This window comes from Chamaea fasciata, unplaced genomic scaffold, assembly GCF_029207755.1.
Source record: "Chamaea fasciata isolate MVZ Bird 193981 ecotype frontalis unplaced genomic scaffold, bChaFas1.0.hap1 SCAF_10, whole genome shotgun sequence".
Lineage (NCBI taxonomy): Eukaryota > Metazoa > Chordata > Aves > Passeriformes > Sylviidae > Chamaea > Chamaea fasciata.
This window is the reverse complement of record NW_027094095.1, coordinates 31,021,179-31,048,913: the sequence shown is the minus strand read 5'-3', so window position 1 is coordinate 31,048,913 and position 27,735 is coordinate 31,021,179. Positions and strand designations below refer to the sequence as shown.

At 48.5% G+C, this 27,735-nt stretch overlaps 1 protein-coding gene across 2 annotated transcripts in view; it reads right to left on the bottom strand.

The window, feature by feature from the left end:
* The window catches only part of CACHD1 (cache domain containing 1), a 91,659-nt gene that overhangs the window by 9,328 nt on the left and 54,596 nt on the right, over nucleotides 1-27,735 (bottom strand). For both annotated transcript variants that reach the window (XM_066192982.1, XM_066192983.1), the window contains exons 5-23: nucleotides 27,180-27,306; nucleotides 24,940-25,084; nucleotides 23,231-23,447; nucleotides 19,244-19,393; nucleotides 17,982-18,215; nucleotides 16,090-16,239; nucleotides 15,466-15,589; nucleotides 14,852-14,969; nucleotides 13,895-14,063; nucleotides 11,435-11,577; nucleotides 9,374-9,555; nucleotides 7,994-8,104; nucleotides 5,238-5,360; nucleotides 3,295-3,394; nucleotides 3,089-3,205; nucleotides 1,750-1,910; nucleotides 1,077-1,163; nucleotides 813-929; nucleotides 85-236 (exon numbers count right to left, since the gene is read on the bottom strand). In XM_066192982.1, coding sequence (XP_066049079.1) covers nucleotides 85-236; nucleotides 813-929; nucleotides 1,077-1,163; nucleotides 1,750-1,910; nucleotides 3,089-3,205; nucleotides 3,295-3,394; nucleotides 5,238-5,360; nucleotides 7,994-8,104; nucleotides 9,374-9,555; nucleotides 11,435-11,577; nucleotides 13,895-14,063; nucleotides 14,852-14,969; nucleotides 15,466-15,589; nucleotides 16,090-16,239; nucleotides 17,982-18,215; nucleotides 19,244-19,393; nucleotides 23,231-23,447; nucleotides 24,940-25,084; nucleotides 27,180-27,306 — 2,727 coding nt within the window. The remainder of the gene's footprint in view (nucleotides 1-84; nucleotides 237-812; nucleotides 930-1,076; nucleotides 1,164-1,749; nucleotides 1,911-3,088; nucleotides 3,206-3,294; nucleotides 3,395-5,237; nucleotides 5,361-7,993; nucleotides 8,105-9,373; nucleotides 9,556-11,434; nucleotides 11,578-13,894; nucleotides 14,064-14,851; nucleotides 14,970-15,465; nucleotides 15,590-16,089; nucleotides 16,240-17,981; nucleotides 18,216-19,243; nucleotides 19,394-23,230; nucleotides 23,448-24,939; nucleotides 25,085-27,179; nucleotides 27,307-27,735) is intronic.

The window sequence follows — 27,735 nt, the reverse complement described above, 5'->3', positions numbered from 1 at the left end:
TCTCGAGCACTGAATCCCGACTCTAACAGAAAAGACGATAAAAAAGCCACAGCCTTAAACACAAACAGCCGAAGGCAGAGTTACCTATTGCTCCCAGGTCATCCACATAGGGACTCTTGGCTCCCACGATGCCACCAAAGCATTCCTTCTGAGGGGCACAGTAGGATTTGTCCAGGTGGGTCTTCCCATCGCTGTCCACCATGCACCACTCGCAGTCCAGCACCCCAAAGCAATCCCTGCGTGGGAACATCCCAGTAAGGCACGGTTACCTTCCAGTCTGACACCTCTCCTCTGCAAAGCTCAGTCTGGTTCAGAGCCATGAGACACAGGGAGGCCAGAAGCATCTGTAAACCCTCAAGCACGTGAGTTCAGCCAGAAAAAATTCCATGGAAGTGCTCAAGTACCACAAGGGAAGTTGCATTTCCAGCATCCCTTCTCCAACTCTGTCTGCTCTGGTATTTTCCTGCACCGCTCAGCCTCTGAGCAAAAGGAGAATCCGACTTTTAACTCCTCCAATAAGACATTTCTCAGTGTGGTGAAGTCTGGCTGCAGTTCCAGCCTTTCTCTGCAGCCTCTGGAAGATGGCAGAAAGGATTTGGGCAGTCTGATCAGAGCGTGGTGTGTTTTACCCAGCTCAGCTCCCTGGAGATCGCTCGTAATGAGCAAAAATGAGCCAGGAGCAGAACCTCATTCTGGCATCGTGCTTTTTTCCCCTGTATTTTTTTTTTTCTTGAAAACATTTACAGCAGAGCTGTTTCCATTGGATTTTTTCCACAAGAGAGTGTTCCGAGGGGTGGGGAAAGCCACCTTACCCACTCTCTGTCCTCTGGTTGCACTGGGTGTTGATGCACTGTGGGAGCGCATCCTGCAGGCTGGGATCGATGGCCGTGAACGTCATGGGCTCCTGGTGCACCTCACAGCTCGGGTTCCTGCAGTGGGGCAAAGGAAAGCCTTGTCTTGCAGAGCACAATCCAAATCATCTTCGCTTACTGCATGTCATCTGCCTCATTGTACCAAAAACTCCTGCCTGTTGGATGTCAGCAGGACAAAGAGGGAATTTGTTCCTGCAGCCTCACCTGCTCTCGGCGTTGGTCAGGTTCCCAGTGCACTCGTTCACCTCCAGTGGGCACTCACAGGGACACTCGCACTCGTTCTGTTCCATCCTGCAGGGCAGAACACACGGGGAAAACCCATCAGACACCACTGGGGTTTTAAGCCCACGGTGGTGCAGCTCTGGAGCAGCAGCTCCCATGGAAAAGGCTGTCCAGTGACTCTGCTCCTTCCCCCAGGAACGGGGATTGCTCTGTCCTGCACCAGGACTGAGGGTGACCCACCCCTGGAATTCCAAAAGCAGGCAGTCCCTCAGACTGGGAGGTAAGGATCCTTCCTGGCAGTGCCACAAACACCTCAGGATGGTGTGGGCAAAACCTCCCGGATCCCCTTGACCAAAAACCCCCAATCCATGGAAAATCAGGGGAATTTCTATGCCAGAAGAAAAGGGCTCACTCACAGGCAACTGCTCTTGAGCCACTGAATCTCTCAGTGTCTTTCAGCACTATCTACCCAAACTCCCCCGGCTTAAACTCTCTGGCAGAGATACCCCAAACCTCTGCACCTCCCACAGGGAGCACAGGCAGAGCAACTCTCATTTTCCCCGACCTTGCACAGAACTAACTGCCGCACTCACTGTGCCCTTGTAAACCCCAAAGCAGGGAGGGGGGCAGGAGTGTCCCAGCCCAGCCCTGGCACCTGTGGCAGTTGAGGCACAGCCTGTCCACCATGCTGCAGGCACAGAAGGCCAGCGAGTCGCACGTCTCGTTGACGATGCCCACGAAGGCGTTGGTGCCCGGGATCCTGGTCAGCCTGTACTTGGAGCAGTGACTGCCATGCACCAGGTTGGTCAGGTCACCCTGGGCAGAAACAAGGTGTTAGTTTTGTAAAATGCTGTTTTTAGGGAGATGGAGGCTCTTCCCTTCCCGAGGGATCCTACACAGCCGTGGGGACATGAATTCTGCCATGGCTTCCAGAGGTGGTGGCTCCGCTCAGGAGTTTTTGCCTCACAAAAGAGAGGCTGATTAAAAGGTGGGTGAGTTTTGCTTCCCAGATACTTCTGGGTGAAAAGACTTTGCTGGAGATAGAAAGGAATTGGCTTAGCGTGTGGAAATGGGATGTGGCAGCAGAGGTGACGTGTCACTCCTTCCCAGCGCTCGCTGACCTGTCCCCACCGTGCCAGCCCTGAGTGACCACCCCAGAGGCTCTCATGGGAGCCACCACCACGTGCTGGAAACTTCCTGAGCCTCAAAAAAAAAGTCACCACAGCACTGCCCAGCTCCTGCAGACTCCTTCCTGATTGCTGTTGACAAGTTTCTGCTCTGCCCTACACAGTTTCCTTCCCAACACCACACTTCCCACTTGGCTTCTCGAGTGTGGGGAACATGTTTAAGCCAAGCTGACATCCATCAGAGTATTCTGACACCACTTGCAAATATTTTCAAATCCTCTCCCACAGTGTAACAGCTTTGGGATCATTGTAGAGGGACTCTGGCAGGGTGGATCTGCGGCTCTGTGAGGGATGAGAGCCCCTGGTTCAGACTCCTCACAAGAGGAAGCTCACCCAGGATCCATGGAGAGCACAGAATGTGCAGGACCCCAGAGATTTCACTCTCACAGATACTGGGAATGCTCACCAGTAAATGGATTTATTTGGACACCCAAAGAGAAGTTATTAGAGACCTCACAGGACACTGGTCAGAGCTGGAGCCAGAGGGCAGCTCAGATCCAAAGCAGCACGTCCCAACTACAGCTGGAGAATCCTCCCCCGGCGACAGCAAACTGCCCTTCTCTCCCTGACGCTGGCTGGGACCCTGCAGACAGCAGCCACACGTGGCCAGGGCTCACGCCCACAACCCCTGCAGGTCAGGGAACTCTGTTTGTGCAGCCTGGTTTGTGTCTGCAGAAGGGGAACAGAGGCCAATCCCCACGGCAGGCTGGCTCCCAGCCCTGGCAGGGACTTGTGTTTCCACCCGAAGAAACCCAACCCAACCCAAGCAGGCTCGAAAGGCAAAATCAGATAGAAAAGCAGGCTCACCACTAAGCTGGTGTTGAATTTATAGAAGCGCTGCACGGTCCTGTCGCTGAAGCTGTTGCAGAGGTTTTTCTTGACGAAGTTGGGGTGGTTCAGGATGTCATTTGCTACCAGAGGCTCCTAAGGCGGAAAGGCAGGATTTGGAATCAGACCCAAAGAGCAGCTCAGGAATGAGAGAGGTGGAAGGAGGCAAGGGAAGGCAGGCAGACCTTGTGCGTGATGTGCTGCTGCTCCACGGGCGCGTGGCCCTTGGGGTCGATGAGGGTCGGATGTGCCACCAGGTACCCCCTGTCCTCCATGATGAAGCACCTGCCCCCCGAAACACAGAGAGAGCCTCCCGTTAGACCTCCCTGGCCTTCAGGAAAACATGGTCCTAAAGGGCTTTTCAAGGTTTCCACTTAACAGGGCCATGAAACAAATTCCCTGCAAAATGTCCTTAAAGAACGCGTCGGGTATTTCCCCGAAGCTTTTCCATCTGTTACTGCTCCAGAGAGCCAGGGCCATCAATGAGCTGGAAACAGAGCCGATTAAAACCAGAAAGGAAAAGCCATCAGTGCATTGTCTGATTGGGGAAGAGCCAGGAACGAACAGAGCCTAATGAACTCGGAAAGCTTTAATGGTTTATTAATTTACTATGTGACTAATTAAAGAGAGATTTCACACTCTCCTTTAATGCCTTCCCCCTTCGAAACTCGATTTTAGCGGGGGATAAATCACTCCCGTTCCACTCCCAAGCTTCCCTCTCTCCCTCTCCAGCTCTTCCCACGTTGGAGCTGTGTCCCAATCCAGAATCCAGGGAGTTCAGCCCAGCCCTTTTTTCCCCTCTCCCGTTTCCATGGCCACAGACGGCAGCGCTGGGGAAGGCGCGGGAGCCCTGCCCGGGGTGGCACCGACATCAGGGACCCCACCAGGGACTCGGTGGCCACAGAGGGGACAGGGAGAGGTTAAAACCCCACTTGATGTTCCCAAAAGCTCAGCGGGGTGGCGGCCACAGCAGGAATCCGCCTGGATCCGGGGCTGGAGCAGATTTCAATGGGATTCCCGTGGGATGTGTCAGGGGTGAGCAGAGAGCAGGGGGAGCATCTGTGCTCTTTAGGGGTACAAAGGAGGCAGGAAAACTTGGATTTTTGGGGGGGGTTCCATTAGAAATACACGCAGGGATGTGGTGTTGGCTCTTTTTCCTGATAGAAAAATCTTTAGGAGAGATACACCAAAAAACCCCAAACACCTGCATTTATAGAGACTGGAAACACTGGATCCAATTTCTACATCAGAATGGTCCAACACTGAAAAATACCCTCAAAATTCCTCGTTTGGGGAACGCAGGAACAGAATAAAGCATCTGACCTTGCTGAGCAGCAGCAGCTTTTTACTGGGAGGGAGCGATGCCAAACCAGAAATCCTGACTTGTTTTTGTTTTTTTTTTAATGTGCCATAAAATATATAGAAAAATACCCAAGGCAGAAAAGAACTGGGAGGATGAACAGAAAACCACTTCCCTTTCCCAAATTTAAGGTTTAAAAACAAACAAGGAACCGAGAGCAGTGCCCAAACCACGTTATCAAGTCACTCCAGATCCAAACCAGAGTTTATCCCACCCCCACAGGATTTTTTAAAGAAGGAACAATTGAGGTACCCAGGGGTCTGACTGAAATCGGATACTCCAGATGAAATCAGACTTCTTCTGCCTAGGCTGTGCTATGGATTTCTGGGAAAAAAACATCCCCAAAAGTGGATCTGAGTAATGGGAGTTAAAATAACTGAGATCCTGTATCATTCTTACACGCTCACAGGAACTAAATAGGTGAAATTACAATTTAATAAGGAATGTTTCTTTTTTTTTAAACCCAGAATTTCAAAGGAGTCTAAATATAACCAAAAAAAAAAAAATCAAATCAAATCTGTTATCTTCTGTTTTTGTAATCCTGCAGATTGTTTGTTTAGCTGATGGCAAGTTTGATCTGGAATAACAAAAACAGCCACATAATCTTTATGAGAAGGACAAGCACAAATTCTACTGGAAATCAGAGAACACACACTCAAACTAACAGAATCCTCGGAGAAATGAAGTTGGAAACAACCTCTGGGTCATCTGGTTAAAGAAAACAACTTTTTTTTTTTTTATTTTATGCCTGGCAGGAGCAGCTTTTACCTGATTTTGTTCCCCCCATCTTGGTTACAAACTGGCAGCAGGTCCATGAGGACTTTGTAGAAATATCTGAGGGTGAAGTCGATGCCCATCACGGCCACGGAGTGTCCTGAGGACATCTGAGCACTGCAGGGAGGGGGAAAAGGGAAAAATTATAAATATTATAAATAAAAAAAATTGTTGTCCAGGACTGTATTGTTATTATTATTATTATTATTAATTATTATTGACAGCCCAGGAGTGGATCCCACCCCCCAGACACCCCCACCACCTGCAGACATTTAATCCTGAGCGACAGAAATTAGGATTAAAAATTGCCCATGCACACGAAGATCCAGAGGATGCAGCCCCTGTGTTTTCCAATCCCCCCAGAGCTGGAAGGAGCTACCTGCACCCCTCCTCTGCTCAGCCCCCGGCAGCAGGAATGAAGATGAAGGTGCCAGACTTTGAGTTAAATCCCTAAAACTCCCGAGTGTGGGAGTGATTGTGAATGGCAGGCAGAAAATCGGAAGAAAAGAACATTTCTTAGGCTGGGTTATGAAAAGGATCCTGTGATGTGGTGATGTGCAGCAGCCTGAGGCTGCATTTTGTCCTTCCTCCATTCCTAACACCCCAGTTGTCCCAGTTTGCTCCCAGTTTGCTCCCAGTTTGCTCCCAGCAGCACTGAGAGGGCACAGCCAGACCAGTCCCCTCTCACCCCTGCAGGACACAAAAGGATCGGAGCTCAAGGGTGTGGGATTTGCACCCGTGTGGACCTTACACCTCTGACCTGCTGCTCTTCAAAAATTCACTCTTCTCCGTTATTTTATCTCTGAAGAGAGGAATAAAAACGTTTAGAAAAAGAAGGAAAAAAAAAAAAAGATGCTGCAAGGCCCAGCTGGACTGCACAAGCAGAGCTCTGGCCACCCCTGCTCCACGGAAACCCAGCTCTGTTTACTGGGCTGAGGTTTGTTTGCTTTCTCAAAGAGGTGCAGGCGAGATGGAGTCAAATCTCGTTTGCAGACAGATAAATACAGATTTTTTAAAACCTGCATTTAATTTAGTGTTCACATTTCCTGGGGGAGGAATGGGAGGATGGCAGCGAAGCAGCACAGACACATTTCATGTGTGACAAGGCATCAGGCTCTGAAGTTCTGCTCTGTCCTAACAGACATAAAGCCATTAGAACACTGTAAATATTTTAGCTTCGTTTTTTTAAGCATTAAATCCTCCAGCTTTGCTGACGCCAACTGCATTTAACCACATCAGGCGTAAATCTTCTTCTCCCAGCCTCCATAAAAAAGAAGTAAGATCTACAGAAAACGGGAACGAGAGGTGTCAGCTCTGGCTGCCCTGATGTGGGTATTTAAACCCTCCCAGCAGTCCCTAATGCCAGAATTCCTGTAAACTCCACGGATTCCTCCCCACCCCTCTGGATTTTGAGCTCAGGCCTCTTTGGGGATTACAACCACATGTGACTATGAGCTTCAGAGGTCATATTTACCCAGGAATCACACTCACGTCTGCCAAACTTTGTTTAACTGTTCTTTAATCATGTTCTAATAACCCACAGGAGCTTTAAGTTCTTAGAGCTGAGTAAACCATCCCCTGCTAGATAAAAATCAGAATTCTGATGAATTGCGCCTCTCCCCTTACAGAAGGGCTCGTTTCCCCATTCCTCTGTGAGAAGGGAACCACGCAGGGGCTGGGGCTGAAAACGCTCCTGCCAAAACGCACGGAAAAAGGTGCAGTGGTGGGAAAGCCCACACAAACAGGGGAATCTCTGGGAAGAGTGGAGGAGCTGGGGGGAGTTCCCTGCTGGGTTTGGGATCCCTGTTTCCCAGCAAAACACTGGGAGTCACCTTTGTACTGCTGGGTAGGGAGCTTGGAGGAGACTCCCTGGAAAAACCAGGACAGGTAACTGCTATTTTGGGAATTTGGGACAGCGAGGTTTGCCCCACGTTTTATAAACTGGGCTCCTTTAAACATCCTTCATCCCTACTCCTGGCCTCAGGCTGGGGGCTGGCAAGGAGGGAGCTGGAACAGCAATGGTCTGGTTCTCCAGGAAAAAGTCATTTCATAGAATCGTGGAATATCCTGAGCTGGAAGGGACCCACAGGGATCATCCAGTCCGACTCCTGGCCCCGCTGTTTCCACTCCAGTCTGTTCCCAGCAATCCTGGAAGGGCTCTTGGAGATTCACAAGCTTTGCCTTAAGATCTTTCTCCTCCTGGAAGCCCAGAAGTGCTGGATTTAAGCAGCCCAGGAGAGGAGCTCCCCAATTCCTGGAGTAGGGACAGCTCTGTCCTTAACCCCCTTTGTGGCCTGGCCGCTCTGCCCTTGCATCAGCTTCCACCTCCCTGCTCCTTAAAACCCCTCAGGTGGAGGTGTGGGGAACTTCAGGAAACGTGGAGCTTCTCCTGATGAAGAATTTAACTTCCAGCAGAGAGGGAACACTTTCCAGAGTGCCTCAGGAGAGCAATCCCTCTCCTCCTCCCAATTCCCTGGACATCCCAGCTCGTGTTCATCCAGGAGCACCTCCCCACCCATCAATCCTTTTCTAAAGTGTGCTGTTATTACTCCTCTAGCAATAACGCCCCAGAATTCCTATAAAACGGATTTCTCCCAGTGTTTCAATGCCCTGTTTCCACAAGGTCAGACGACATTTCCCCACCAGCACTTTAAGACCAGCTTTGGTGTTCAGCTCCTGAGCACACAGAGTCACGCAGCTCTGAGAATTCCGAGTTTTCCTGCCTGCCCCAAAGGCCCAGGGCCCCTCACCTGGAGGAATGGACAGTGTGGCTGATGGTCACCACATATCCAGCCCCTCCCACGTCCAGGTAGGGCCCAGTGAAGGTGATCAGTCCTGGGTTGGCCACTGCATGCAGGTACCTGAGGGAAGCCCAAAGAAACGCTCACAATTAATGCCAAAGTCCGTGACTTCAAGAATCCTTGACTTTCCCAAAATAACGAACGCTGAATTCTGCACGCTGTGAGCAACAGGCCCCAAATTATTGGGTTTTAATATCAAACAAATACCTCAACACAACTGGGACTCCAAACTAACCCACACTGGCTCAATCAACGGTCCCCCAGAACATCCAGCTGCATTAAAAAAAGCTCAGTTTACTCCTGCACAGGACACATTTAATGTGATTTCAGACATTTCCCCCCAGAACAACGCGGGACTTGGTGCCAGCAGAGTCTCAAACTCAAAGCAAACCTTGGCAAAATGATTACATTTCAAGCTGGGGAGGAAAGACAGAACTGAGGCAGGAAAATTCAGAAATACCAGACAGTGCTTATAAATGATAATCTCCTAAAGCTTCCATCAGCATAAAACAAGCCGCAGCCAGAGGACAGTTGATAAAACTGTCATAGGAAAGTTGATAAAACTTTTTGGAAACACTTTTCTGTCAGAAAAAGCGCTCACTTTGCTTCTCCCTATGCAGAGCACCAACCCCTGAGCAGCTTAACCCATTTCTGCTTTATTCCCAGGATTTAACTTGCACCTTCTTCCCGTAACACTACAAATTTCAGGGAAAACACGGGGCAGGAGAGCTGCCAGGAGCTCTGCAGAGCCACAGGGGTGGGATCTGTGCCTTTCCCTCCTTCCCACACATCCCAGCCTACGGAGCACACTCAGAGCCTGCTCCCATCTGCAGTATCCCCAACTCTCTGCCCAAATCAGATGCTGCTGCATAATGCATCCCTCCTTGAAAGCAGCGAGGAAAACCCACCGTAAACAAACAAAAAGGCTCCAATATGAACAACCAAAAAGGGCCCAAGGAGCTCAAACACTCCTCAAGTAGCTAATCCCTGAAGGGGATGCTCGTTTTCTGAATATTTATGTCCCCACCTGCCAAAGCTGGGCTACGAAACACCAACTACCCCATCCCCCAAAACCAAAAGGCCTGAAATTAGAACCAATAAACGCTTGAACTGCATTTAAGCCCTGAGCTTCTTCCACATGACAAAACACTCTTTAACTCAATTAAAAAATAAACAAATAAACCCACAGGCTACGGAACCAACTCTAAAAAAAAAAAAAAACAAACCAACAACCCGGAAACCAACTCTAAAAACCCAACTGTAAAACGTTTCCCTTCTTGCCCTCGGAGGGGATTCGAAGCTTTGCTGCAGGGGACCCTCCAAACTCACCATTGTCTCCTGGTGGGATCAAATGCTTTGTCCATGAGGGAGCCGGGGTAGATGCGGAGCACCCCATTGGGGGTTGCTATGTAACGCCTGACAATGTAACTGTTGAGGCCACTGATCTCCATCTGGGTCATCCATTCATCCGTGCCGTGACTGGTTGCCATCACTTCGTTCCTGACAGAGAACTGCAAAACAAAGGCAGAGCTGGCAGGGTTCCTGCAGGACTTGCACAGGGGAGGGAATAAAAAGCTTCCCCGAGAGCCATCGGCGATCGGCTCGGCTCAGTTACTTGGTTCGAGGCTTCTCGCGCCACACATTCCAAGCAGATTATTTGGGATGAAATATTGTTGGGGTTATCTCTGTGGCTTTTAGGGTTTTTTAAACTTTTTTAAACTTTTGTTTTTTTTAAATGTGCCGCTTGCACAGAAAAAAAATAGAGATTTCTCCTTTGTATGCCTAAGGTGTTTCTGCTAAGAATTTAGTGTGGTTTTAACTTTTCTAGTGTTTTGTTTCAACAGATTTCTGCCTCCCTCCTCTTTCTGCTCTCAGATCAGATGTTGGGAAGGAATTCCTGGCTGGGAGGGTGAGGTTGTCCAAAGAAGCTGGGGCTGCCCCTGGATCCCTGGAAGTGTCCAAGGCCAGGTTGGAGTGATGCCTTTTTTGGGGGCTTACCTAAAAACAGAGGCCGGACAAAATTAAGAGAAGAAAAAGTGGTTATTGAAGAGCCTTCAGGTACATTTAGGGCAGACAAAGCCTCCCCAAGGGGTTACACCCAAAAATGGACGATGGGTCATGAGTTTTCACACTTTTGTAACTTTGGTCCATTTGTACATTGGGGGTTATTACAATAATTGGGTATCTCCCAATTACAGCTTCAGGTAATGAAGTCATGGACCCCGGATTCGCTGCCCCCAGCTCACTTTTGTTTCCATCTCTCAGGCCTGAGGCAGCGAGGTGTCCTTGATTCCCAGGCCTGGAGAGGAATTGTTGTGTCTGAGCAAAATGGGGAAGCAGCAGCTCACATTCTATATGGGCTTTAGAATTCCACACTGAAGAATTACAGGATTACAAAGAGATGGGAAAGAGAAAAGCTACAATCCAAAGGTATCAGCAGCACCCTGGGATAGTGGAGGGTGTCCTGGCCATGGCAGGGGTGGGATGAGATGGGCTCTAAGGTCCCTCCCTGTGACAGTTTTGGCTTCTTTATCTCTGCTGAGCTCAGGATGAAAGACATGGGAAATGCAGGATGGAGTTTGGACTTGGATGTTTATTATTTCTTATCTATTTACAGACTCACGAGCCATGAGCTCCAACGAGCATGGCAGGAAAACGAGCTTAAATGGAGAGCTACTAACTCTTTCCAAGGTTATTTGAGGGATAATCCCCCAATACCAAGGTGACACCTACATTATTTATATTTTTGACCCAACAATGACCCCCCAAGGCCCCGCAATGGGGACCTTTTTCACCCAATTACAGAAAACCACCCAAACCCATGAAGAAGAAGGAAGAAGGAAGTGAAGAAGGAAGAAGGTGAAGAAGGAGGAAAAAGGTGAAGAAAAAGGAAGTGAAGAAGGAAGAAGGTGAAGAAGGAAGAAGGTGAAGAAGAAGGAAGAAAGTGAAGAAAAAGGAAGTGAAGAAGGAAGAAGGTGAAGAAGGAGGAAAAAGGTGAAGAAAAAGGAAGTGAAGAAGGAAGAAGGTGAAGAAGAAGGAAGGAAGTGAAGAAAAAGGAAGTGAAGAAGGAAGAAGGTGAAGAAGGAAGAAGAAGGTGAAGAAGGAAGAAGGTGAAGAAGAAGGAAAAAGGTGAAGAAAAAGGAGGTGAAGAAGGAAGAAGGTGAAGAAGAAGGAAGAAGGTGAAGAAGAAGGAAGAAGGTGAAGAAGAAGGTGAAAAAGGACAAAGACAACACCCCAAATCCTCCATCTTGACTCACATGAGTACACGCCAAACCCCCAAATTCTGAGTTTCCAAGACCCCAACACCTCCCAGTGCCAACTGCTGGGATCTGGAGCTCCCTGCAGGAGGGCCAGCAGCAGCAGGAAGGCCCGGGGGGGCCCAGGGCTCACCTTGAGGCCGGGGTTGGCGATGAGGCGCGTGTTGTCGCTCAGGTAGGCCGTGTAGTGCTCCACCATCCGCTTGGTCTCGGGCTGGCTCAGGTGCTCGTAGGGGGAGGAGAAGCTGCCTGCAGACAGCATCACTGTGGGGCTCTCTGCAAACACCAGAACAACCAGGGATTTCAGGGTGGGGAGCTGTACACATTGCCTGGGGAGGGTGTCTGTCCCACGTGTCCCTGACGTGGCGTCCTTGGGGCAGGAATGACCCTGCTGCCTTCCCCACTCTCCCACACAAAGCGCTCAACTCCCGCAGGACACTCTGGACTGGGAGGGAGGGCAGGAAATATCGATTTTTTCCACCCAGCCCAGAGCACTTCCCAGCAGAGTTTCCTCCTGAACTCAGGCTGCTCATGAACTCTTCCCTTCTCGCCCTAAAACACACAAGTCAGCACCAGCCCCCCTCCTCTGATCTCCGTGTGGCATTTGGTATTTAATGCCCTTGTTCCCAAAGCCTCAGTGATTTCTCAATTGCTGCTTTTTGTGAGATCACAGAAGCTGTTTTCCCTTAAGGGAAGATAAAGAAGAAATTAAGTATCCCTGTTTAGGTTAGGTATCCCAGAGGGAAATGAAAAGTGAGCGTTTTCAGTTCCAGAGAATGAACATCTGGAGAATCCCAAGTGCAGAAGAGGAGCTCCCCAATAAAAGTGCAGCTGTCTGGAGTGGTTTTCAGAACAAACTCGAAAGTAAACTTTCATCATGCGAAATCTGCAAAACCAGACAGCTTTTTCTTTTGAAAAACCATAAATTATGATGATGATGCAGGGCTGAGGGTTGAGGAGATCTCTCCGGAGGATGTGACCCATGGAACCCAAACTCCCTGTGTGGAATGGTGTCCAGAGGAAAAACTGCAGCGCAGTATGTGAAGTGTTCTGCTTTCAGTCACATCCCTCTCCCAACACATCCCCACACGTGTGCTGCAGTCCCCACTTCCAAACTTCCAGTCCTTCATCTGCTTCCCAGAGCAAATATTCTGACTTTTCTTCGCGTGAAGTTTGTCCACTTGACGGCTTAGTACCGCATTTTTGGGAAATTCTCCATTTGTGTCTCTCGGGACATAAGATGATCAAGATTGAGCACCGCAGTAAAGAAAAATTCCTGTGTTTCAAACAACCGGCAAAGCAATTTTCCACAGGTTTGTCAGGTCCCTCCTCCAGTGTGATCTCACTGAGTTATTCTGCAGGGCTACAAAGAGCTAAGAAAAATCTCACAACCGTGCCACTAATGCAGCGTGAGACCTTCGAACCCCGCTAGAAGCAGAAGTATTTAATTCACAACTTCTTACATTACAGATTTTAGGGACCTCCCAAGGTTATACCTCAATATGACAGCTTCCAGTGGAGGATGTTTGTGTAAAACCCCTCTGTCCTTGGGATATTTCTGGGGTTTAAGTTCTCCATCCTTCCCAGACACTGGAACTGCCACGGAGATTCTTCCCTTTCTCCCAGCAATGTTTGAAATCAGCCAGGAGGAGCAGAACCACTTTAGCCCATCAAAACCTGAGAATTTTGAAGCAGCTGAGGAGGGTCTGGAAACCATCAGAGCACTGAGGTTCTTTTTGTCCCCAACAGGCTCAGCTTCTGACTCTGAAGGTATTCAATGCTTCTGGCACTGAAAAACTTCCACGAATCCAAAGCAAAAGAGCAGCAGAGTCCTGCACAGCTGGCTGGGACTTGATCCTACTCTGTCACTGCTCAGGGAGGTGCTTTGAGCCAGGAGAGGACTTGGTCTGAGCTTGGTGAGACACCTCTGCTCCTCCCCCTGCCCTGTGGGACCCTGCTGCACTCCCAGGGCATTTATCTCCTACTCTGACGAGCAGCCCCACTCACTGATCCTGCAAGAAGTAAATATGTTGGTTAAAACCCAGCGCTGATGACGACAAAATTATGGATTCAATCCCTGCATGGGCCCTTCACTCAAGAGCCGGGCTGGATGATCCCTGTGGGATCCAGCTCAGGCTCTGCTGTGGAAGAGCTCAGCACTGAGCAGCTCACTGTGAGAAGGTAAAAGCTGATCACAAAATCAGCCTTGGAAATAAAAAACTGATCACAAAATCAGCCTTGGAAATAAACGCTTCTCCAGGGAAGAGTGTTTCCCATGTTTTGTGAGAAGAGCTTTGCTTTGCGCTGCCACACTCTACAGAAACACAGAGGAGGTGTGACTGTGCCACAGGAGGCTCAGGTTGGACAGCAGCAGGAATTTCTCCATGGAAAGGGTGCTCGGGCATTGGAACTACCCAGGGAGGTTTGGAGTGCCCAGCCCTGGAGACGCCCAAGGAATTCCTGGACGTGGCACTCAGTGCTGGGGGCAAGGTGGGGATCGGGCAGAGCTGGGAGCGGATCCTGGAGGATTTTGTCCCAGCTGGAGGCTGCTGTGTCCCTGAGGTGGCCAGGACAGGCTGGCAGAGGCCCTCACCCAGGGTGGCCAGCTGCTTGAAGTGCAGGCAGGCGTTGGGCTGGCCCAGCAGGTCCAGCCTGTGGTACAGCAGTTTGCTGCTGGGGACGGTGTTGAGGTTCTTCAGCTGCTTCACAGGAATCTCTGGCTGGATCACCACCACACACAGGATGAAGGATGTGTCCTGCACCTGCAAAACACCAGCCAGTCACAAAACGTGGGGCAGCAACAGAATTTCTCCGTGTCGGAGCCGCCGAGTTCTACAAAAAGCACTTTTCCACAGTTAACACAGAAAATAAAAATAGCGTAATTTTTTTTTTTCCCCTGAAAACCAAACGAATCTTTCATTCTGTTGCTCAAATAGCAATAATTTCTAATTCTAACACTGCTTCATGGGTATTTTTTGTCACTAACAGAGGAGAGGCGGCAGGTTTCCAGTTGCTGGACACACACTGCTGTTACCTTCATGGAGAGTACAGACAAATTAACTCTCAAATGCAAGATTTTATTATTTCCACTCTTAATTGTGTGCTGCACGAGCCACATGTTTTACTGGTTTGGGTATTTTAAGGACTCTAAATTACACCAGACCAGCAAACCTTGGAATGCCCCAGCTGCTCTGCAAAGGGAGTTTGGTATTAAATGCAGCATTACAATCTTAAAAAATCAGCTCCAGACACTTCCCTGTGCGAATTTCTGTTAAACAATGACAGATTTAACCTCTTAAAACTGCTCAGCTTAACCCTTCAGGTTGGATTTAACTTAATATTGTGAAATCCACGTGTACCTCCTTGAGTTTGTTAGCACAAAGCAACCCATTACTGCTGGCATCAGTGAATTCACCTGGATCGTGTTTAACCTCATACTCCATTTGAATCCCTGGGCTGAGATTAGTGATCAGATATTCCCAAACTGACGGGAGGACAGTAGCAGAGCCATGAATTCCCTCTGGGCCATCCCACACTTGTTTTTCCTTACCATTTTCCAGGCATAGCTGACGTTGTAGGCTTCTTTCCCAATCTCCCTCAGCTTGTTGACGTGCCAGGACAGCGAGGAGTTCACAGGAACTGTGATGATCTGGCTGCCCAAGGGAATGCTGCAGTGGCAGATAAAACAGCCAGCAGTTTATTAAACACTGAGCAAAACTGTTGGGACTTCAGCAAAATCCTTCTGTCGTGTGTTTATATAATTATCATAAGAATTGAAGGAATTATCTGTTATTTGTGACTGGGGGAAGGAAAGCGTGTGCGTGCTGAAAATGCACTTGTGCACCCCCAGATTTTGAGTTTAAAAATTCTCAGATTAGGCAAAGGATAAAGAAAAACCCAGATCAAATAGTGGGAAATCTTCCTGACAGGGAAGAGACAGATTAGAAGGAATATTCCCCAGATCAGCTGGGAAACACAACATAACAAATGACAACTGAAAAAAGCTGGAGGAGACAATCAAACCGGAATTGTTAATGGGGGGGGAAAAAATTCATCCAAGTGTTCAGATATTGTAGGAAAAGGGATTTTATGTTATATATTCTTAGGATTCTGCTAGAAACACTCCCAGTGCTGCTTATTTGGGAGCTGCATCCCACTCCTTACCTGAGGATGTTCTGGCGCACCAGCTCAAATTTGGGAATGTTCTCGTAGTGGATGATGTCTGTGTGGAGAGGAGGCTCAGACAGCAGGTAGGGCCTGGTCAGGGAGGGGTGCATCAGGGTGTATCCTGAAAAACAAACACACAGCCCCAAACGTGGAATGCAGCACAGAACTGAGCCTAGGAGAGGTATTTTAGGGGGGGAAGAAGAATACACAGGCATTTCATAGAATTTTGGCAGAGATGGCAGCGGCCAAAAGATCTCCTCATCAAAGGGGTGGCAAATGAAAACCAGCTTGAAAAATTCAGCAGTGAAATAAGCTGGATCAGAGGAAAAGAGCTGGACACACACATTAACACCAGTTTTCCCTCTTTCCCAGAAAACCTTGGGATGTCACAGGTGCAGGAAATCCCCACAGAAACTTCCCAAATCAGAACTCCAGGACAGAAGTTTCAAGTCATGAATCCGCTTAAAATCTCCAGCAACATTCAGGCAAAACTAACCAACAACATGCAATTAAACTTTTAATAAATATTAACATTCATTATTTAGAGACAGCCCAGAGAATTCAGAACTGGTGGTTCACAAGCTCAGTGGGACTAGAGGAGATTGTGTGATTTAAAATTACCTTTATTATCAATGAGGAAGGTGTAGGATCCCAAGGAGTCCTGGTAATAGGTGACGTCTTCCAAGATATAGGCAAGGTTGACATCTACTCCAACAATTCCCAGCAGGAGGTTCCCGAAGTAACAGGGTTTACTGACGGTCATGATCAGGCCTTGGAGGGAGAGAAACACCACAAAACCATCAGGAATATCATCTGGTCAATTATTTTGAGAGGAAAGAGAGCATTTTGAGCTGTTGCACAACTAAATTTTGTATCTATTCCATGCTGGAATATGGCCAGGGAAGCTCAGCAGGGTTTCTGTTGTGTCTGGCTGTCGTTAGCCACTCTCCCTAATCAGTTAATTTGTGTTTCTGATAGTGACCTGAAGTATATTAATCGATTTATTAGAACACACACCACAGTTGATGTTTAGGGGGCTGTCAGTCTCCAAGTGGGTTCCTTAGAGATAAGAAATAAATTTGTGCGAGAAGCCAATGAAGTGTTTTCTTCCTTTAACAGCACTGAGGGCATTAAAAACAGGATCGAAAGGGAAGTTAATTTGGGATTTATCCCTGAGGCGAGAACTCCGCACCACCTTCTCACCTCTGCTTTCTCCACCACTGTTTGGAAACTCAGCAGCTCTTCCCTCAGCCCAGGATAAAATTCATTTGCATGTACAAGGCTTTCAGCACACTGTGAGTTCCACGTAAGACAAACGTCTCTATTGCACCATTCCCAACCCTTTGTTGCTCACAGTTTCCATTGGATATGGCTTTGGGGGAGAGCAGTATCGGAGCTGAATCACTGAGGGAGGCAACGCAGGAAGGAGCAAAAGCTCAGACTCAGATTTGCTCCGGAACAGCCTTAAATTTAGTTTGGGTCTCAGAACAGTCCAGGTGTGCTGAAGTCAAAGAAGGGCTGAGGGTGGCCAGCTTGGGAAAATAATTAACAATAATTAACAATCTCTCCTTGTGCCATTTGCAAGGCTGCTTTTATCCTGCTCTTACACAGGGCTGCCATGGATGCCATTCCAACCGACTTCCCTCCAGTCCAAAGAATTTCTCTCCACGGATTACATGATGGATGTTGTGTATGTACTCGTACACAGGAACGAATTTCACCGCAAGAATCCAAACCGAAATCTGCCCACTCCACGCCTTGTCACCACTTTTGTCTCAGCTCAACCTTCTGCAGATGAAAATGCTACAGACAGAAAGGCTTGGAAACACACCTAAAACCTAAGTCTTGTTGGATTACATGTTGGAATTCTGGAAACTGAGAATTTCAGGCTTTCTGTTCTAAAGGGCACTGACCCTCGAGCAAACACATTTGACCCGAGGCTGTGGAACAGGCTTCCAAAGTTGAGTGATAGCACTGGGGTTGTGGAGTTTGAATAGCAGTGTGTGATCTCACAGGGTGAAAAACTTAGAGTTTAAGGGTTTAGTATGTCGTGATATATATGGGGCAGGATGGAGGATTTAAGGCAGTGTCCACGTCCTTCTTTTTCACCTTCTTCTTCATGGTTTTGGGTCGTTTTTTCTTATTGGGTGAAAAAGGTCCATATGGCAGACTTTGGGTGGCCAATTATTGGGTTAAAAGTATAAATAATTTAGATGTCATCTCGTTATTGAGTAATTAATGCTTTAAAGACCTTGGAAAGAGTTAGAGGCAGCTCCATTTTCTACCCTGTCAGCTAAAACTCACAACTCCCGAGACTGTGATAGAAATACGAATTAATAAACATCCGAGTCTGAACACAAAACTGCAACTCCTGTGCATTAATCCCAGCTCTGACACAAAGAAAAGAAGCCAAGAAGCCAAGAAAAGAAAACAACCCCACGATTACAGTGTGTTTGGGGCTATGAAAGCCAAGAGAACCTGACCTCTGATGGTTTTACAAGGCCAGCACTCACCATCCCCCATCTCATCCGAGAAGGGCAGGCTGAACACGGCCTCATCGATCATCCTGTTGGGCAGGTTGGTGTAGAACCTGCCCACGGTGGTCTCCAGGTTGCTGAGCTGGTTGAGGACCATCATGCTGCCCTTGGTGACGGGCAGGGCGCTGCGGTCGGGCACGCCGTACTTGGCCGAGTTCTGCTCCGCCAGGTCCCGCAGGAAGGCCAGCTCCTTCAGCCCTGTCACCCCCTCTGCAGGGGCACAGAACACGAGCAAACAGGTAAAAACAAAGCTCCACCTCCAGCCAGGCTTCTGCGTCCTGCCCCGGAGGAATGATCCGTACTCTGTACTGAAAATCCTGCATTCTTAGTTAAGTGCTTCAAGATTGGTTTGAGGAAAATTAATTACCTAACACCAAAATTTCAGTGAGATTTAATGAGACTGCCTCTTTCCTACTGTCAGCACGGTGCAAAGATTCGCCATGCCGTTCACATCCCCCCCTTGAAACAAAGCCCTTGGAACAAAGAGTTGTGTGCCCCATAAATCCACAGGGCAGCTCTTTGTTCTCCAGCGGTGGCTCGCCCACAGGCAGGACCAGGAGCAATCCTCAGCCCTGGGAGATAACAGGCTTTGTTCTCCAGCTGAATCATTCCACTTTCACACTTCACTCCAGTCCCAGGCTCAACTCCTGCACACAAATCAAAACCTTTTGCACGCCCCAGTCTCAAGTGAGGATTTAAATTTACAACCACATCATACATTAGGTTAAACATTCATTTCCTTGGTTATTTTCAGTAATACAACAAACTGCCTTCGTGCCAAAAATGCTTTCTTTAGAAAATGGGTGGGTGATCTTCACGTTGAACTTCCCTCCCAGGTTGGTTCCCAGGTTATCAAAGCATTCCAGATCTGGTTTGATCTCCCATTCACCCTCCCTGGCTGATGAAGTCACACTGAGTCCCACTCTGCTGCCCCTGGAAGCCCCCAGCAAGGTTTGCATTTGCAATATCCAACAAATTTAACCCAGTCTGGAAAATCCAGCCCACAATATTTTACATCCCTGCAGCTGCACTGGGATGCACAAGGATAGAGTGGCACAGTTATAAACACCAAAGTAACAACATCTGGATGCAGCTTGTGGATGGATTAAACGTGCCAAAATCCATGAACAAACTGCTCCCGGTAAAACCTGGAATTACCCTGGAATGAGCTTAATAAACGAGCTGTGCCGTGCCAAGAAAGGGAATTTTATGGCCTGGAAATGACAAGCTTCTCTCACCATTCATGAGGGCGTAAGTGAGGATCATCACCGAGTTATTGAGGAAGCTGTTCTCTTCGTTGATGACACGCAGAGTGGCTTTTTTATCATCTTCTGAGGAGTCTTTTGATGTGATCCCAGCCGAGAGATAAATGATGACCATGTCAGTGTCTAAAACACAAACACAGACACAAAGTGCATCAGGTTTTTCACTGGGGTGAGCCCTGTGCTGAGAGAGCCCTGAAATCTGCTCACAGCAGCTTCACGCAGGGATCCACAGCATCTCCAGGGGATAAACACACTGCAGCCACATGGATTCCAGCCTTTGGTGGTGAAATTTCACCCTTGGCACTTACCAAACTTCTGTTTGGTTTGGTGCCTGTCGGCCACCCAGGACTCCTGAGCAAAGCTCACAAGCTTTGGTTTTGGAGTCATGGAATGGTTTGGGCTGGAAGGGACCTTAAACCCCATCGAGTCCCACCTTCCACCGTCCCAAGGTGCTCCAAGCCCTGTCCAGCCGGGTCTTGGGCGCTTCCAGGGATCCAGGGGCAGGCCCAGTTTCTCTGGGAATTCTATTCCAGGACTTCCACAGGCTCCCAGGGAACAATTCCTTCCCAATATCCCATCTGACCCTTCTTCCTCTGGCAGTGGGAAGCCATTCCCGGTGTCCTGCCCCTCCATCCCTTATCCAAAGTCCCTCTCCAGCTCTCCTGGAGCCCCTTTAGGCACTGAGGTCTCCCTGGATCCTTCTCACCTCCAGGCTGAGGAGCTTGGCCGCCTCCAGGCAGGAGCACACAGATCCAGCACCTGGGGCAGCTGCTCCAACTCCATGGAAAAGGCTCCACAAGGTAAAAAACCTGCACTTTTCATCTCCTGCCCCTGTGTTCTCCTTCCATCCTGCAATCCTGAGGCATGGAGCTGCACAGGCCACCTTCCCCTGGAGCAGGGCAGAGCAGAAAGCTTGGGAGTGGGACCTGGCCACTCACACTTTCCCTGGAACAGGTTTTTCAGGCTGAGGATGTTCCTGGCCAAAGTCCTGCCCTGTTGGAATCCCGGGCACGGGAATTCCAGACTCTCTGTGCTGACAGGCTCTGACCCCCAAGCAAACTCTGCATTGGACCTGAGGCCGTGGAAAAGGCTCCCAAAATTGAGTGACAGCTCTGGGATTGTGGGTGCGGGGTTTGGATAGAAGGGTGTGATAGCACAGGGTGGGAAACACAGAGTTTAAGGGTTTAGACTGCAGTAATATATATATAAAGGAAGATGGAGGTTTTAGGGCAGAGATTGAGCCCTTCTTTTTCACCTTCTCCTTCATGGGTTGGGTGGGATTTTGTAACTGGATAGAAAAATCCACATTGCAGCCACGGGTGGTTGGTTATTGGGTTAAAAGTAAAAAAAATTCAGGTGTCATTCCTTAATCGGTCCATCTGTGCTTAAAAGGCCTTGCAAAGAGTTAGAGACAGAGCCATTTTTCATTTTGTTAGCTAGAACTCACAACCGGTGAGACTGTACCGTAGATAAGAATGAACAAACATCTGAGTCCCAACATGAAAAATCAACTCTTGAGCAATTAATCCCGACTCTAACAGAAAAGAAGATGAAAACCAACACGGCCCCAAAGCCTTTGAACACAGCAATTCACAGCCCTGTGCTTACTCCCAGCCTGTTCCATCACACTGATCTCAGTACTGAGAGGGGTTTGTGTTTATAATGAACACACGGATCATCATCCACGGCTAATCCAGAGCACTGGGCTGACGTGGTCACATCCCAGCTCCCTTTTATCACCTGGATTTCTGGTGGATTTGCTGTACTGGTTTATTAAATGGGTATCAATGCTTTGACTTGCACATGTTGTCCTCAGGACTTGACCAGAATTTCAGCCAGAACCAGATTTTGACACAAACAGGAGGTGCTGGTAATTTGGGGGAATTTCTGCCTTAGTTTTTTGTAAGAGCTATAAGTAGGGAAAAAAAAAAGCAAAGCCAGGTATTAAAGCAGCTTTGGGTGGAATTTAAGGAAAACTGTTGCTGTGTTTCCTAGGCTACAGCAGAGAGATTCTATCTGCAGCCAGGCACGGAGCTGCAGCCTGAAATGGAATAACAAGAGCCAGGCCTGACTCTGCATGAGGGACCAGAGCAAGCAGCTTTTGGAGCGTTCTGTCACCCTTTGGGGATGGGGATCTGCTGAGCAGGACTGCAGTAGGAACTGAAGGAGAAAATCCGGATGTGTTCAACAGCACAGCTCTCCCCTCTCAGCCCAGCAGTTCCCTTCTGGTGAATTTGGGGTTGAGGCTGGATCTCCACGGCTTCCCTGACACACCCACACATTGTTCTCTGGGAACAGGATGTTGGAAAATTAACAGCGAAATGAAGGAAATTTTTTTTTTTGGTGCGTGTGTGTGTGTGTGTGTGGGTTTGTTTTTCTTTTTTAAAAAGATGAAAAGATTATTTACAAGAAAATGAGACGTGTTTTATAAACATCCTCTTCTTGAACTTATTGTGCCTCACCCCAGGAATTCTGAAATTCGTTATAAACATGTTAGATCTTCACCATCTTCCACATGTAGAGAAAACCGAAATCCAAAGCATTTGCATTTTAACTTTCTGTGCTTGTGCCCCAAATTATGAAACCTAGTGAAGTATGAATATGCCAAAACTTCTAATCCTAATATAAAACAGTGCCAAATATAAAACCATGGAGTCCTGGACTGGTTGGGACTGGGAGGGACCTTAAAGCCCATCTCATCCCACCCCTGCCACGGGCAGGGATGCCTCCCACTGTCCCAGCTTGCTCCAAGTTGGCCTTGGACACTTCCAGGAATGAGGAATATGTAGGAGGATGCTCCAAGACTCCTCAGCTGATGTTCTTGGAATAACTTCTGATGACAAATTCATCGTTATCCCAGGCAGCTGCAGCAGCACTGCATTGTTTACTCTGCATTTGCTGGAGTTGCTGCCCTGTCATCACTTTGCCAGAGGATGGTCAAATCCCGCCCTTGGCCAAGTTTATCCTCTTGTCCAGTCACACAGAATCTCCCTGTGCCAACGGCCTGAAGCTCAGGAACTGGCTGAGCCTTTGGTAGCACAAGCATCATTCCATAAACCCAAGGAAAGTCACAGGGGATGTGAGGGTATTTCCTCATTCCTTCCAAAGCACTTCAGTTCCTGGACTTTTCCTCTCCTCTGAGCTTTGGGACACTGATGGATCTGCTCTCACTGGAGCAGGCACACGGCCAGGGTGTGGGAGTTGTGTTCCATAATCCCAGTATCCTGATGGAGATGGGCTGTTCCCTCCACCCTGCCATGGCACTGCCAGTGTTAACCAAATCCAAGGAGCACTCAGAGCACAGAATTTTCCTTCTAAGGCTTCTGGCAAGCAGATCTGCCACTCAATTTCACATCCATCTTCTCCATGTCTTTCACCACACCCTCATTACACAAAAAAAACCCCACCCAGAAAACCCCCAGTCTTGGGAAGGGGAAGGATAAAGCACATAACGAGTACGCAGAGCTCAGGGGGGGATTCTGAGATGAAGGAAAATTTAGCCAGGACCAGTTGGGTTCCACAGAGTATCACCCATAATTTGTGTTTTCAAAAACCCCATTTCCCTGGGAAGCACGGGCCACTTCCCCAGTAAGGCACGTCACCCACATGCAAACGTGCCAGCAATCATTAAATGAACCTGCAGAAGCTGCAATTTTCCTGGAAAGGCCCCCTGCCCCATCCAGGCTGGGGAAATCACTCAGCTACCACACGGCTCAATCCTGCATTTTCCTCTTTCAGCTCTAAAGAAAGGCAAGGCAGCAAGTGACACAAACGGGAAGGGAACGGACACAGTCCCTCACGCTGCAGCCCAAGGAGATGCTCCTTAAAATAAAAACAGGGGACAGAGCACAGTTTTGTTCATATTCACCACGCTCCCCTCCCTTGGCCTCTGCCAAAGTGAGAGTGTGAAAGAAGAAAACATTGTGCAAGTGCTCAGGCTTGCACAAGAGGCTGCCTTACTTCCTTGGAGCCTGGTGCCGTTGTTGGTGTTCCGGAGGAGCTGGAAAGCCTTCTGGAAGCCCAGGGCGTGCTGCGTGGAGCTGTCAGATGCCTTGATGCTGCTGACAAAGGTGGACATCTTCCTCTTGGTCTCACTGGTGGCAGGGGACAGGAAGGTCTTGTAGCACTGGTCCAGGGAGCATGTCCTCACCGCCTCCGCCACCGTCAGCACCGAGATCTGGGGGGGAAGAGATTCCATGGGATCCCCACACACACACACAGAGCACAGGGAGAGGCTGAGGGCATTCCCTGGGTTTAAAACTCGATTTGTTGGGAAAGAAATGAGGTAGAGATCCGTCAGATTTCAAAAGGGCGGTGGGGAGGTCGAGGAAAAGAGATTTTGGTCTTTGTTTCTCGGCAGAGCCGGCGTCACTCTGCTCCCTCACAATGGTTACTGGGCAGAGCCTGAGTGAGCCAGGCAGGACTGAGAGGGAAATCAGCAGAGAGCAGCTCCAGGAAAACCTGGAGAGCCCAGAGAACAGTGCAGTGCACAGAGAAATGAAAACAAAACAAACCAAAAACAACCCCTCTGAGGACTGCTCCCAGCAAAGCTTTTTGCTGTTCTAACACCTCAGTCAAAGCAAGGTGACTCTGACATCAGCTTTTCCTGTAAATAAGTTAATGCAAGTGTTACCGCTGTGCCTTAATGACATCTGACACACCAGGCTCATTAATTGAGTGACAAACTTCATTAGGGAGCATGAGTGAGGCAAGACAGTCACAGCACTAAGCAGTGCTCAGATACCTGTGTAACAGGTTCTATAACCACTGAGCTACTGACCAAGGAATCTGTGTCTTAAATATATTCTCTGTATTAACACAAACCCTTCTGACACTTGAATTTAAGTGCTATTAATCCTGCTGAACTGCAAGATTACTTTACCATATTAAATCTCTCTAAAAGCACCAAGTTCCAAGTGGTTTTCCCCTACTATTCATGAGAAGGCTTAGGGCAAAGATTATCACCAGTTTTCTTCAATTTGATTTAACTGAAACTCTTCCTACTCACAAAAGAAAATCCAAGCAGAGAGACTGATCAAGGTCTCACCAGTAGAGAGTTACTAAAAGTAAAAACCAAACTGGAGACTTTTTACAGAAGCACTTTATGAATCCGTGCTTGTCTGTCTGAAAAAAAAAATTTACATTTTAAGTCACTTTCTCCCTGTCAAATGAGTACCAGTGGCAGAGCAAGAGATCAAACCCAGATTTCTCAGCCCTTTGCTGGTCTCATAATTATCTGTGAATCCTCCAAACACTAATTATGCTTCAGCTCACCCCAGTACTACAGGGGAATAAATAACTTCCGCTTCCACAAGACAAAAAGAGAGGCTCAGAGCTGAAACGAGTTGCTCAAAGCAGTTCAGGATGTGAGAAGGAGTCAGGTGTGGAGCATGGTTCTTCTTCCTGCTGACCATCACCGAAACATCCGCTGAGATGGAGGAGCCTTTAGAGATTGCTCAGGTACAAGATTTTGCCTTTGATCGGTGGGATTGCACATTTTCCCCAGCCTGCAGATCCCCAAATGTTTCCCCTTGCAGCAGAAAAGTTCCAAGAGTGAGCTCAAGGCTCAGAGGCGGCTCCCAAATGCGGAGTGCAGGGGCTGCAAACACCACGTTTGGGTGAGAACCCAAGAGCCAGGGCAAGCTGCTCCTTGCCCGGAGGAACCTCACCTTGTCGTGCTCGTCTATGGAGCTGAGGATCACCTGGGCAGCGTCCTTGGCAATCTGGAGCTGTGTCTCCGTGACAGAGGCGCCGTGGTCCACGATGACCACGATGTGCTTGGACTGAGGGCGGACGGTCGAGACGTAGACGGGCCTGAGGAGGGACAACACCCAAACCCCCATCACCAGGCATCCCGTCACCCCCGCTGGAACGCTCACGAGGGGACACAGGCAGGGATTGAAAACAGCCAAGCAAACAACCAGGAAGAAACGACGCGGGAAAATCACGCATTTATGTACATTCATATACAAGAAGCAATTATATCAGGATTTGTTTTTCCCTGATGAAAACTTGTACCAGGAAAGGCCAGCTGAGGAGCTCAACATGCAGAAATGCCCCTCACTCTCTGAATTTTTTCAACCCAAACCAGGCTCTTCTCTCTCTGTCACAGCAAGAGCTTTCAGGAATAAACCCTGTTGCTTACACAGCAGCGTTTGGGATCGCTGCAGCAATTCGCACCAAGGTGTGAATGAAGCAAGAAATGCCTCCTGGGAAATCCTGGCTGCTGGGAACTTCACCCACACGTGAACTGAGGGGAATAATGGGGATGTGCCGGGGCCAGGACAAGTAAAAACCTGTGCAGCTGCAGGGAGCTGATGAGCCCAGGGTGTTTGGGCTGTTGTAAGAAGGCTCCTGGCCAAGGCAGGCTGCCCTGGGATGACTCTCACCCGGGTCATGCTCCACAGTCTGCCCAGTTTTACATCCCAAAGCCAGCTAACACCAGTGAGGGCTCTCAGTGCTGCCATGTGTCTGCGCTAACACCAAAATCTTGGTGCCAGGGATGTGTTTTCAGATCCAGCTCAATACTGAGAGATGTGTGAAAGAGTTCACAAGCCCTCGTACCAAGGTTTTAACCTGGAATAAATTAGGAAGATCCTCAGCACTGAGGAAGGATTAAAATAAAATGGCAAGTTTCTCTTTCCTCTTCGGTCCAGACACAAAACTAGTTACAGTCAAGTGAGAGTTTTGGGATCTAGATTTTATTATATCAAAGGCAGACACAAAAATCTTATTAAGAGGAAAGGAAATGCAGACGATTTGAGACAAGGCACTGCAGTAAACAACTGGCACAAATCAGTTCTTAACTGTAAAACAGCCTGCAGCTCTACGCTGGATTAATACCTGCAACTGAAAGAGGCCCTTTGATCTTCAAAGCACTGAAGCATTGACTAATTAATTCACCCAAACTCCCCTCTGAAGTAAACATTACCGAAAAGACACCCCTTATTTAGCCAGGGAGGAACGCTGACCCAGACTGAATGATTTGGATAACATCACTGATGGTTTTAGTGTCCAAATTCTGAGCAGGACAGGGGACACCCCCAGCTCTCACCTCTTCAGACCACACCTTTCCCAAGGCCCCAGAAAACTCAGTCAGGCTCAGAACTTCGTGCTTTGATGACACACACTGAAGATACCATCGGTAAACTTTTGATTGCTCAACCCTGACAGGAAACCAAACCCTGCTTAGTGTCCCCAAAAGGTTCCTGGATGTGCTGCTGCTTCCCCAGCACAGACTGATTAACTGGTACAATTAATTCACGTGCGACCAGAGATCTTAAAGCCACTGCACTTTCCCACCCTAGAGCCTTCATCAATCCCACGGTACTAACAGGAAAACACTGGACCTCCAATTCTTGGCTCCATGTCTAGAGAGCACAAACCCCTGTGCAGGAAACCCTGCCACCAGCTGATGCTTTATTTTTACTTCCTGATTTTAGTGGAAGGAAATTTGCACTGCTCTCCACGATGTGCCACCTGAACTTGAGGAAAAATGGTCGTACCTGTGAGCCCTTCCCACTCTCTCATCCCTCGCCTCCCTCCCCAAAGCGATGCACCTGCCAAATCAGCAGAGTGTGTGCTCGCTGCTTCATTAACACGGGTCAAGTGTGAGGCAAATCTAAGTCAGATTTTGCCTTGCAGGCTGACCTACAACTTCCAAGCCACTGCTGTTTCCAGCTGATTTAATTCGGGAGAGGTGAGGAGCCTGTCTGGATTTTTAGTTTGAGTTTCTTCCAAGTGAAAAGTGATGCTTTAAAAAACACCCCTAAGAAAAACCCAAGGGACTCCATTAGAAGTTACTCATGAATGTTGTCAGCTTGGCAAACGACAACGCTGAATGAACCCGGGGCTCGAGGAATCCGGAATGAATGCTTTTCCCAGGAAATTGGAAGGAGGCAAATCCTACCTGCTGCGGTGCTCGTAGCTGCCTTTGCACCGGAACTTGTGGGCTGGGAACACGGTGAAAATCCCTTCTTCTGAGCTGAAATATTGCCACTTAATTCCTGGGTTAGACTTCAGGTTGTCAGCAAGGACTGCAGGGTGGAAAGGGAAAATGAAGCAGAGTTACAAAGGCAGCCCAGACTCAGAGGTTTTGTTACTCAGGGCTTCCCTCGTGGTGTTTGGAGAAGAACAAGCAGGGCCCAACATGAAACACAAACTGCTCTGCTTAGGACGGGTAAAACTCACTGGTAAAACTTCACTGATTTGCAAACAGCTCGAGTCTCTTGGAAACTCAACACTGGATTTGACAGATTTCGTTTAACATGTGATGAGAGCTCCTGAACCTCTGAAGTACACCCAGGTCCTGGGAAGGCAAGGCCAGAGTGAGGAAGGAAGAGATTTAGGCAATTTTATATGATATATATATACACCCCTACATCTCCATGTAATAATAAACACGTTGTCAGCATCCTTTCCGTAAAGGAAAAAGCCTTCCTGTTAAAAAGTGCTGCTCTTTTTGG